The sequence below is a fragment of the Lepisosteus oculatus genome, chromosome 2, assembly GCF_040954835.1.
Source record: "Lepisosteus oculatus isolate fLepOcu1 chromosome 2, fLepOcu1.hap2, whole genome shotgun sequence".
In the NCBI taxonomy this organism is placed as follows: domain Eukaryota; kingdom Metazoa; phylum Chordata; class Actinopteri; order Semionotiformes; family Lepisosteidae; genus Lepisosteus; species Lepisosteus oculatus.
Window position 1 is genome coordinate 54785551 of NC_090697.1, and position 13398 is coordinate 54798948.

General features: G+C 36.3%; 1 protein-coding gene across 1 annotated transcript in view; it reads right to left on the bottom strand.

The window, feature by feature from the left end:
* The window catches only part of plg (plasminogen), a 34399-nt gene extending 21514 nt beyond the window's left edge, over positions 1–12885 (bottom strand). Inside the window, exons 1-4 of the mRNA XM_015346241.1 lie at positions 12781–12885; positions 9953–9988; positions 5275–5410; positions 4714–4820 (exon numbers count right to left, since the gene is read on the bottom strand). Coding sequence (XP_015201727.1) covers positions 4714–4820; positions 5275–5410; positions 9953–9988; positions 12781–12868 — 367 coding nt within the window. The 5' untranslated portion in view covers positions 12869–12885. The remainder of the gene's footprint in view (positions 1–4713; positions 4821–5274; positions 5411–9952; positions 9989–12780) is intronic.
* Between the last annotated feature and the right edge of the window lie 513 nt (positions 12886–13398).

Below are 13398 nucleotides of genomic sequence, written 5' to 3' on the forward strand. Positions count from 1 at the left end.
GACTGATCCATAAAGACAACCTTTTTTCTATAAGAATAATTTATTACATTAAAAATACAGTACTTTGCCCTAATGAAGATCAAAGTATTTCATCAGTATTTTTCCATCAAGTAGAATAAATTAGAATTTCATTGTTATATGATAACCATTCCCTGTATGCAGTTTTATTCCAACTCTACTAAACTACAGGTACAAAGGCTGACTAGTTTAAGCAACCTACCAGAAATGATGAAAGTTCAAAGTTCTAATGCATTTTTTTAGAGGTGTGAGTGTGCGTACGTATGTGCAAAAGGAATGTCACAATTGCACAGCCAGCCATGTCTATTTGAAGAGATAAACAAGTACTGTATAACAAAATGATTCAAACAATGACTCTCAGATATAGATAATGGAGGATATTCTACTCTGGTTCTGGAAAAAATAGTGTTTTTACTTTCATTCTAACTGAGCATTTCAATCATTTAAATATATCACTTATTAGCTCAATTACTGAAGAAGAGAATGGCATATTTCGAGATATTGCATACTGCAGTTTCAGCAAAGCACTTGCAATCCAGATACAGGGCAAAGCAGGAAACTACACCAGTACTCACTGCACTGAGTAGAGCTATGGATACACACTGGCCTGAGCGGCATCTGAGAAATTTTCTCTTTCACCTTGATTCACCCCTGCCAACATTATGGGAATAATCGATCCACAGAACAGCATAAACGATGAACAGCGGATGTGGGAATGCATTCTTCATGGTCTCATTTGTTCACCTAACTTAAAATAATTGTATTGCTCCGTGGCTTATATTTTTTTGTAAAATACAATACTGTACAATGAAACAATTAGCTTTAAGCACCCTGTACTAAGATCATACTAAGTTAGTGGGGGCTATGGTGAAAATATTTAATCGCGGTAGACATACGTGGAATCAACCTACTACATCTTTCACTGTTTTTCAAACAAGCAATAGAATTCACTTATTAGTAAATTTAAGGTTCTGCTGTTCTCACGTTGTAATCCAAATTTGGTGCAGCATAACAATAGCATTTTTTATAGTAAGAGGCACAGATGGGGATATTCATAACTACTTCTTTGAACTTGTATCTCTATTACTTTATAATCAAATGGTAGTTGGTCCTCACTGAAGTATTCTCTTTCAATAACCTTTTTTTACCAGCAGGTTAGTAGAGTTGCCATGGTCACCAGAAATGGACCCAGCTATGCCAACATTTTTGTCGGCTGGGTAGAAGAACGCTTCTTCGCTTCCTACACTGGCTATGTCCCTGACCTCTACAAACGATATATTGATGACTGCGTCGGTGCCGCCACATGCTCCAACGATCAGCTTGAGTTCTTCCTGCACCATTTCACCAACTTCCACCTGTCCCTCAAATATACGGTTAACATATCTTCCACCACTCTTCCATTTCTAGACATCCACTTGTCTATCAACTACCCCCGACTGTCCACTTAAGTTTATTACAAACCCACGGATTCACACAGCTACCTCCTGTACAGCTAATTTCACCCCAACCATACTAAAAACTCTCTTCCTTTTTCACAGTTCCTTAGGTTACGACGATTATGCAGCGACAACATCGACTTCGAGAACCAAGCCCTCGAAATGTACTCATTTTTCATCAACAGAGGATACCCCAGCAGTGTGATTGACACGGCCCTTGTCCAAGCCAAAAACACCCCCCGGACCATCAACCCGATCAGGAACTCCCGCCGTAACAGCCGCATTCCTTTGGTGCTTCCTTACCACCCTAACACACTTCCTATCCCCAGGACCATTAACCACAACTTTTCCATCCTACAGGATGATCCCTCCATTGGGGCCCTCTTTTCTGATCGCCCTATCATCTCATATCGCCGACCACCTAATCTGCGTAACCTCCTTGTTCACAGCTCCCTTGACCGCCCTCATCAACCATCCACACCAGGCACTTTCCCTTGCAACAGAGCTCGCTGTATCACCTGCAAGTACACAGCCACCACCACACTCATTCAAGGCCCCTCAGGACAATTCCGGATCACCCAAACAGCATCTTGTACCTCCAGCAACCTTATTTACTGTATCTCTTGCAGTAAATGTCCAGCCATCTACATTGGAGAAACAGGAAGGAGACTCGGAGACTGCTTCAGAGAACATGTCAGGGATGTGAAGATTACAGATCTCTCCAAGCCCATTGTTTCTCATTTCACCTCTGACGGCCACAACCACTCTAATCTCTCCGTCTGTGTTCTCAAAGACGGTTTTCCGAACTCATACATCAGAAAGACCACCGAAACTAAAATTATACTGCAGCTAGGATCACACATTGTCCCTTCCCTTAACGACAGACTACTGTTCTTTTAAATTTTCTCCATTCATTGGAAGTTTCATTTCACACCTCTCTGCACCCATTCTGACTTCACACCTCTTGATTGGCCTCTCTTTCTGTCCCCTGCTCCCGCCTCTCACTCCTCCTCCCTCCCAACCTTTGTTCTCCCGCTACTTTACCTTTGCCTACTGCCCTGTCTCTCTGACACCTGAAGAAGGCTCCACAGCCGAAACGTTGTGTTCTCTTTCTTCTTTTTTTCAGCATGGAATAAACCTATTACTTCACCCAATAAGTATTTTGTTTGTTAAATATTTAACATTTGTTTATGAATGTACAGTTATTTCTTGGCTACTTAAACAAATCACATAGCTTTTGAAAAAGGGGAAAGTAAAAAAATCTCACTTTATGCCACAAAATTGAAAAAAATAACATTGTTGTTACCGAGTTCTTTTAGTTTTACATTTTGTATATAAAGAAATGCATTTTTTATTAGTAGGTATGGATACCCATTTCTGTTTAAAGTTTCATCAGGCTTGGCATAAAGCAAAAAGGTGTATATCCCAATAGTCTTCACGAGGCATTATATAATATGCAATGTAAAATTTGTCAGACAACATCAGTCAATGTTAACCAATGTTCATCTGCATGGTTCAAACCTGTACATAGAGTTATAAAATTAAATACCTTCCACTGCTGAGGATAGTCTGGGTCTGAGAGGGTAACTATTTTTGAGTTATTTAAAGACCATTTGTCATAAGTCAATGTATTGGAATCAGAGTGATTAATATAACACTGACAATTCGGCAATAAATCTGGAATTTATCCAATTTGGATAAATCTGGAATTAAGAAAAAATAATGGAAGTAAATACTTTAATATCTGACAATATAAGATGAAAGTTTTATCTCAAACTGATGATGTAAACAAGTCTCCTGTGACTTTGATAGTTCCATAATATGTAACATGGCCTCTACTCTTTCAAATGTCGTTAGGTAAATATTTTTATTAAAGACAATATCTTTATTTTCAGGTGGGTATTAATGTTTCATTTCACCTCACAGTGTCGCATTCTTTAAGGTAAGACAATGGGTATTCTTAGTGGTGGTTGCTTAGTTTATCCTAATCTTGTCTGTGAGGCAGTCAATATGGCCAGATAAAACTAATTTATAACTAGGACTAATCCAATTATGTCTAAGCCATCAATCACCTTTCTTGGAGAAAGAACACATCTAACCAATTTTGTGATGCACTGTGTGGAATAGGGAAAATGGTCCAATTCATTAGAATCCAGTTTAGGAAGTAATCTTATCCTGAGAAGGATCTAAAGGGCGGAGCGGTGGCTTTGTGGCTAAGGATCTGCGCTTGTGACTGGAAGGTTGCCGGTTCAAATCCCGCAGCTGGCAGAGGAATCCTACTCCGTTGGGCCCCTGAGCAAGGCCCTTAACCCTAACTGCTCCAGGGGTGCCAGACAATGGCAGACCCTGTGCTCTGACCCCAAGCTTCTCTCCCTGTCTCTGTGTCTGTGTCTCCATGGAGAAAAGCTGGGGTATGCAAAAAGATGCATTCCTAATGCAAGAAATTGTATAGGGCTAATAAAGAAACATTATCATTATCTTTATTTTCCAAAAAAACCTGGGTTTCTCTTTTACCTTTAAAATATTTGTGTGTCAGTTACAGGGTAGAATGTAGAAAGTAAGGTAGAATGTAAGGTCCTGATACTCAGTTATAGAAACATCTGTACAGAACAGAAGTGTGCCCTTCTACGAATACATTTGTTCATTATGTAAAGCTTGGTTGTTTCACTATTACACTGTTCTGTTACTGTTCTTTATTCCCGGACAATAGGGTGTGTAAGTGTTAACTATTATTGGTGTAGAACATTATATTTCAACAGTATGAGGAATGTTGTTAGTTAATTCTTTGGCCAAATCCTGAGTGAAATGTCCATTTAATGCACCAGCCATTTCAAACATCCATTGTTAAAAGAAGACACAAGGAAAAGAAAGAACAGGGATCTCAAGCACCATATAAAAACTCAAAAGACATTTGCTTCACAGGAATCCAGATAATTGTGATGATATAAGATGTAAGCCTAAATACTGAAAAATCAGAAACAGAACAAAATACATACTGTATACTGTACATAAATTCAAAATGATACAAAATATATGTTATGAGAACATCCACCTGGACTTAAGATATTGGATTGATTCAAATCTCCTGAAGGCCTTATTAAGTACCGATGTATTTTGGACAGGTATTTATCACCGCTGTCAACAGTAGTTAGTCGTTCATAATTCAAGGAAGTACAGACCAATCCTTATTCAGTTTAAGAAAGTTCTCATGATTGTATGATTATCCTATGTAAATGTATTTCCAGCTTTATTGTCTTACTTTTCTTTTCATACAAAACTGTGTCCATCCTTCGCAGCACTGTGTCTGTTTTTCCATTTCCTGGTAGCGTTATGCAGATTTGGTCTTTCTGAGTAAAGCAAAAAGACCTAGAATCACAAGAATAAAAAAAAACAGTTTTCTCCAGTTTAAAAGCAGTCATACACAAAATCACCCAAATTATAATTACATTTGATTTTAAAAAGGTATTCAGAAATTCTTTGATATGCATTTATTGTGTCTCTATACAGAGATCTACTAATGATGTTATGCTTAGAAACTATAAATGATAGAGTAAATGAAACATTATTTGATATAATACTGCAACATTATAAAAAGCAATTCAGATTATGCTCTAGATTTAAGTACATATACTGTTTTTCTTTTGCATCTAATGCATTTTGAATTCTTACTCATTTGGGAAATAAATGTGATGTTATTTATACATTTATAGTCACTTTCACTATAAATATTTCAAATATTTTACAGTCTCTTTCACTGTAGTATTTTTAAATGTCTGTCCAGAAGTAAAAACCTACAGATGGATGGAAAAGTAATTTTTACCTGCAAGTAAATGAGGATTCAGTTTCACATTTCTGTGCACATTCAATGGCTGTGTTAGTTGTGTACTGTCTCTTAATAATGGATAATATCCAAGCCCCTTCAGTTTTAGTATACTCATCTAAACTCATTCTGCTTTCTAAAAAGGGAAAAAAAGAACGATAAGAAAACATAATACTATACAGTATTGTACAGAAAATCTTGATTTGCATTTTTGTCAATTATATCTTAACTTGTGCTTAACAGGTCAATAATACTTTTTGGCAGACGCAAATCTTGAAGGTTGAAATTCTATTTTAAGTGATAACGGGAAGATGTTACAATTCAGCCAAAGAAAAAAAATATACATCCTGGATGACCAAAGTGCACACTCAATGCTATAAAACCTGTGACTTCAGAGCTAAAAAAATATTTTTGGGAATGCAATGTAAGGGCTTTTCAAACCCTGGATCAGGTAAGAGAAGCCTGGTTGTTTTCATAGGCCTTAACATTTTTGACTTTATTAATATTAGGCCTAACAATAACATATCTTAAAAGCAATCTTTATTTATTTACTTTTAAACAATACATTATTTACAAAATTACAATTTACATATTTATTTACATATTACATTATTACATTATACAATATTTTAGAACTATAACATTTGGTTCTCATGTTCTTATGTTCTGTTTCTTAATAGGGGAGTACAGCGGCACAGTGGTTGTCATTGCTGTTTAACAACTGTGGGGCCCTAGTTCAATTCTGGGCCTGGGATACTATCTTTGAGAAGTTTGGATAAGCTCCCTGTGTTCATATGGTTTTCCTTCTACAGCCTAAAGACACACTGGTAAGTTAATTAGTTTCTGGGAAAAGTGGTGTTGGTATGAGTTTGTGCATGCTTATATCTATGTGTGCCCTGTGATGGACTGGCCTTCCACCCAACGTGTATCCTGCCTGGTGCTCATTGATTGGAGGGATTGCTCTGGCTCCCCCCTGACCCTATATGTGATAAAAGACTGAGAAAATTGATAGATTTTTCTTATTAAACATTTGGTAATTGAACATGAAAACGTGTATAGAATGAAAATTATAACTAAAAACATGATTTGAAAGAAGTAAATATGATGAAAGTACAGTATTGAACAGATCTGTGTGAATCCATCATTCAAAGGACTTGAAAGCAACCAGATTTCAAAGTTTAACAACTGCTAAGTACATACAGTATGTAATGACCTGTTGCTGAGGTGGAACTAGCAGCAGATCTATAAGGCATAGAGTGAGCCCAAGTGCTAGCCAAGGGGCAACTGAGACATAAAAACTTGCAGGCAGCACACACATACGGAACTGTGCAGACAACTACGCTGAGCACACAGGCAGTGTTGCTGTAGACATCTCTCAGACGTACAGCAGTGCGTGCAAACTGACAGTGTGCTATGGCAAGAAAGACTACCAAGAAAGAAAAAACTCCAAAATCCTGGTCAAGCAGTGAAAGCCAGTGAAAAGTGCAGTCCAAAGCACAAAGGGGAATCCAAGAGTCATGGTCAGAGTGAAGAGTGATACTCACAGGCAGGGTCCAAAGCTAAGAAAGCACAGGGAAGTAACAAGCATAAGGGGTGATCCGGGAGACAAGATGCAATGCAAAACAGAATTCCGAATTTCCAACAAAGCACCTGCAAGGGAACAAAGCTAGAGAAACACAGTAACAACACACCCAAAGAAGGCTCCACAGCCGAAATGTTGTGTTTCTTTTCAGCATGGAATAACGCTTTATTTGTTCCTTTTTCTTTTGTCAACATAATATAATACTCTATGTGCAGAATATTCTGAACAAAGCTATTGCCGGAAGAACCACGTTCCCCTTTTGTCTACCTTGTGGACAGACCCCAAGAGGACAGATCATGCACAGACTACTTTTAAACACTGATGTCAGTAAGATGCTACTTTCGCAGAGCTGCCTGAGCTTCAAGCTCTTTCTCTCTCTCTTCAGTCTGCAGCAGCACCCTCCCATCACAGAGCAGACCAAGCAGCCATGGACCAATTTGCTAAGCACTGTTTTACCAGCATGAAGTTTTACTCGTGAAGGATGTGTGGCCAGTGGAAGACAAAACAGGGGCTAAAGAGAGTGAAGGAACACAAAGGTCATGCTGCATGAATCTGAAGACTGAGAAGAGGAGTTACTATATGACAGAATATGTGTACAGAATATGGTTCCCAAGTAAATACATGAGAAAGTTCCTTATTTGGCGCAACATCAATACATCCTAGAGGCACACTTCAGCTTTTGAAGAACACGTTTGTGGTACAATCAAAGTAAGAGATGCCCAATCAGTTGTATAAATCAAGAGTCATAGACATGCAAACATGAATTCACGTCTGCAACCAAGTTCAACATAGTGCATTATATCACTTATGCATTCTAAAGGCTAGATACACTTAAGAATTTTAAAAGTGACAGTTTGGGAACATCACCAAAAAGGAGTTGCACTGTCTGAGAATTTTGAGGAACCATGAAATGATTCAGACTAGAGACTAGATTAACATGTAAGACTTGCTGATGCTTATAGGCATGTGTAAGGGATTTAAAATCAGAGCACTAGATGGGCATTGGAAGGACTACCAGTAGAACAAAATCTCAAGTAAAGGAAAGGACAGGCAACAGAATAGATTGCTTGTGAGAATAGTGGTGTAGGAGCTCAGTTTTGTGAAGGGTGGGTGTCTGGAAAAGAGGGGCTTTGATTCATAGATGCTAGGTTGAAGAAGGAGGAGGGAGAGGTTTCCTCCATAGTTTGGATGCCTTCCAGGATAGGGGCTATGAACTATGGTCCAACATCAAATTTCAGGGCTAAGAAATGGAGCAACTATAAGGTCGTGTAGGAGCGGTTGGGGTAATTGACTTTATGCCAGTACATACACAAACTGGGAGAATTTGGGGCACAAAGAAGGTATGAGAAATAGGTGCATAGGTGGGACAAATGTACCAGGGCCAGAAAATAGGCATCAAAATTAACAGGGTCCTACAGTATATTAAAAAAGCCAGTATAAGCTGTGGTTTTGCTGAATTCATAACACAGAAAGCAGTGTTTATGTTGGCTTGGAAAGGAATGTTAGATAGTAAAGGACAGGAGTGCAAATAAAGGGGGAGGGGGGGGTTGGTGGAGCCTGACATATAACAGACTTGATGGCCACGCTTGAATTACAAACTATAAGAGGAGACTGGAGAGGATTGGGGGGGAAGACTGAGACGGTAGTAAGAATAGACTTGAAAGCAACAGGAAGTATTGTTTTTTATTCTTTTTGCAGGCAGAGCGGGAGAAGGGGTAGCCTTGATTGTGCAAAAACACTATATTATCCTTCATAGCAGGAGGAGGTAATTTGAGGGTAGACACCTTTTGGACTTTTTGGCAAATAAAGAATTAGTTCAGAGTTGTGTTTTTAGTGCTCAGATTTCATCCATCAAGTTGAAGCATTCACAACAACAAATTTTAGTCAAGGATGAGAAGGAGATGAAGCTGATACACAGAGTCCAAAAGCTTCAGGAGGTTCCACAGGTTCCACGAATACACCACAGGGCTCTAGAGATCTAGGCTAGAGCAGTGGTTCCCAACTCTGATGGCGGGCAACCATGGTGGGTCTGTTGGTGTTCATTTCCACTGAGCTGGCAATCACAGGTGTTAATTGATCTTCTTGCAAGGGCAGACTTTTGTTTACTCGTTTCTTCATTCAGTTCTTGTTAAATAGTCTAGTTCAGGTGTATTTTTTTCTCTAAACATCAGCATCCTACGGAGCTTTTTGCAGTCTTTCCTTTTCTTGCCGTTAAGTACATTGTTATTTCAATCAATTTCTGATGAACAGATATCAGAAAAGTTGGAATGACAATGTACAGTATTAAACATCCTCACAGTATTTTTCTTTCAGCAAACGGCTGATTGGTTACATTTCAGGTTACGCAACTAAATGGAAGGAGCTCTGAAACTGAGAAATTGCTAGAAAGTTGAAACCAGTTCTAAATCCCATTAACATTTTTAAGTGCTGAATACAATTTCTTTTACAAATAATGCCCCAAATGGATAACTGAAATCAATTAGCCTGTGATTTGGAACTTGGCTGGAATAAAATATATATATATAAGAAACAGTGGCATATTTAGTAAACCAAGGCTGGGAGCACATGTCCAAAACCTTGATTAATACTCAGGACCTGTGACTCACAGTTAATGGGGCCTGTTTTCCTTATATATTTTTTAAAGAACCTGTTAAGTCAGAATCTTCAAATATCTATTACAACAACACCAAGTAAATTACACATGAACATACATATGTTAGATCCTTACATGTATACAGCTAAAAGTCTACTTTTAATGTAACATATTGCAGAGATATCAGGATTAAACATTTGGATTAAATAAAATAGCTAAAGTTTAAGCAGAAAGTCATTTAACAATTATGGCTCGAAATAAAAAAAAGAACACTGCTGACTGATAGAAAAACAATGCAAAACACCTGAAAACTCTGGTATGTCTACATTAGTGTTTGTATAGTATGTCATGTTGAGGGGCGATTGCCAAAAAATTGTTAATTGGAAAAGTGAGGTCTCAACCCATGTAAAAAACTATCTTTCTCACATGAAAATATGTATACCATGAAGAACACACTTTTAAACAATGAAATTAAAGGGAGATAAAATAAAAAATGTACCTACCTTGCATGACCTGTTGTCCACTGAATGCTGGGAGTCCTATCAATGGTAAGAGAAAAGGGTTAAAGTTAATGAGTGCAGACATTTTTTTCCAATTAGAGTACATCTGAAATACATAGCATTTCATACCATTTTGGACCCTGAAATAGGAAGTTAAATTACAATATTTCTTTTAAGAATAGAAGATTGGAAAGTCTAGGAGAGATTTTTCTGTTTCAATTTAAGAAAGAGGATCTTTGTGCAATTATAACAAATATAATGGCAAATACAATTATAATTTCTGTTTTTTCATCTGTGACGCTTCTTTTTACTATGTTTAGACAAGTGCTTTTAAGCCTCCAATTCCATGATATTATGGCATAATGCAATTGAATTGTACTTACTGAGCTATTCCACTTCAATGAACGGTATTTATTTTGGTTGGAAGAAAATATCAAAATACTTTTTTTTAATTGAAACTTGTTAAAATTGTTAGCTGTTCTGACTAGAGTACAAAGATTACAGGATGAGACTGTTGAAAATCTAAGTCAAAACTAGGTACATCCACGTCCTCAACAGTTGTCCTGCAATGCTTTAAGAGCAATTTTTTGCACAGAATTAGTAATTACTTATAAAATAATTAACAGCAACCCCCCTTCCCATGAACTACATTATTATCTAAATAACTGATAATAATCCTGATAATAAAGCAATTGCTAAAAAATTCACATTTACAATCATATCCCAAGGATGGCATTTTTTGTAAAGTAGGGCAGTCTAAAGCAATCTAAAGACTAGAGAACAGCAGCATCCCCTAAACTGATCAGATCAGAATTCACTTTCTAGTTACAGATACCCTACTACTAAACACAGTGACCTTTGACAATTTTGATGCAATTCAAAAATCTTCACACTGTTAAATGCACAGTACTTATAATTAATACTAAATTGGCTGTAAACTAAAACACATTCAAAATTTTTTTATAGATGTAGTTGTACTACTCTTCTGTATGTCTCATTGTGTGACATAACTATATATAACTCTAATTATTTGATCAAAACTCATCATAAGAAGAGGTTCTGCAATTAGTTACTGTCTAATTTGTACAGATTAAGCCGCAGACAAAAGTAATAGAAGTAAACCAGACTCCTTTTATTTGAAACATTTATTCATTAATACTTTTAGTTCAATTATCATTTCACTAAATTCCATTAAAATGAACATTAATATCAAAATAAAATCAGCATTAATTATTTTGAATATTAAAGCTGGTGTACAGTATTAAGGTAGCAATTAAAACACTAATATAATGCTAGTCTTATATTCCTTCCTTTGTCTATAACTTTATCAATAATAGAGATTTAGGCTAATCAGAGCAGTATAGTTATAATATGAACTGACCAGCCTTTTGTTGTTGTTTTGATCTTCACTTCATCTGGTACCTCCAATCCATTGCTAAGAACTAAGATACTCAAAATATCTGAACAAGCTGTCTCTTTCCCTTTCCTTTTTTCGGCTTTACAAATTTCCTTGAAACATTCTATTGTGTGGTGTACTTATCACAGCAGGACATACCCACATAATCAAACCTTGGTGTGATTTCTGCTCTTCTTATTAATATAACAAAATAGTTTAATATGAAGGTAACTTGTATTGTTCTATCCAACTAAATTTCACTAAATGCGTTTGTATAGATCCATCTCCTAATCCCTCAAGAACAGGTTACAAGATAGGACTGCACTCCAGATGGATCTTCAGTTCCTCCCAGGCACATACTGTACATGCATACTGGGGCAATTTAAATGCCAATTAACATAGACAGCATATCTTTGGACTGTGGGTAGATAACAACCCAAAAATATACAGGGACATGCGGAAAACATGTAATCTCTTATTTTTTTCCTCTGATGTGTTTTCAAATATTACACAAATACTAGACATTAGAATACTGGACAGATTTCAGTGTATTTACAAGGCAGAATGCCCTGGTATCTTGAAACATGAAGAACACAAGTATTATTTTGATTTCTTTTCTGACTTTAGCTGTCTTTAAACTACTTTGAAATGAGTTTGAGATATCCCTGTAGCAGCCAAACTTGTGTTTGAACTCTGTCCAGAACATACAGTACTTACTGTCCTTCAATGTTTACAGGAACAGGAGTGTGTTGATGACCCAAAGGTACATTTATTTAGGGGTCTGTCACATATATGGAGCCTACTGAGGATGTAACACTAGAAGAGCCTCAGGATTAACAGTAACCTTTGTCCAAAAAGCTAAAGCTACTTTGTGTTATAATCAAAATGCTTGAATAATTGTTTTTGACCTATTTTTAAATATTAGGCATTATGTATCTATACATTTTCAATAGCTGCTAATAGTCTAGTAGTCATGCAAAATGTTTTTCTAAAACAAGCAATTTATTGGTGCAATCTAAATGAAATACTTCGCTCAAGGGTGTAATAGCAGTGCATCATTTCATGTATGTATCTGTCATGCACATTAAGGACAGACATTTCAAATTAATTCTCAAATGTAAGTTTTCACTGAATTGATATGTATTAAGAAATCAGAATATTTCCCAGAACAAATTTGCCTGAATCAAAAATTTAAATCTTGTAAAGCATATTCAGCACCTTAAACAACATGATAATAATAACATTTACCTTACTCTTATATGTAACTATGATTTGATTCACACTTATCAACATCTCTGTGCAAATTCTATATACAACAATTTGAAATATTATCAGTTAAAACTGAGAATCCTTTTGATTTCCTTTAATCAGGTTTTTCATCACTGTAAACTGATACCTTTACAGCAGTTTATGTTAAAAAATATCTAGTGCTTACCTGAGTATAAGAGAGTGCATATTAAAAGGGCTATTTTGAGAACTGCCATTTTGGCACTAATATGCAGCACTTTCAGGATCCCTAGCATGTTTTGAGCCTTTATTGGAACAGCCAGTAAGACAAACAGATTGATATCACTAGTAGTCAATCATTCTCCTGACAAGGACAGAGAGAAAAGTGGGCTTTGAACCCGAGGACATCTGGTTAGAACTATGACTTAACCTTCATGTGAAAATTATTGCTTACATTTTTTATGGACATAATATCACTTTTTAACATAAAACATAATGATAAATCTATTAAATTAAATTTTAATGTCTTCTGCCAAACTATATGAAGATTTCCAAATTCAAAGAGCCAGAAGCCATTAAGAAATGTCAGAAGACAAGGTTTTGTGCTGTGTACAAAGAATCTGACATTTACTATACAATTTACTATACTATACATTTAAATGTTTGAATAAATTTTATCTATACCTTTATATCATAAAATCATCATATGGTATATGAAGATGTCAAATATCTTAAACTCTGACTTACAAATTGTAATACAAGAGTTAAGCAGAATGTGACAAAAATTTATTGGAAATGTAAGATGTAATCCTTTGTTCTTTTCATA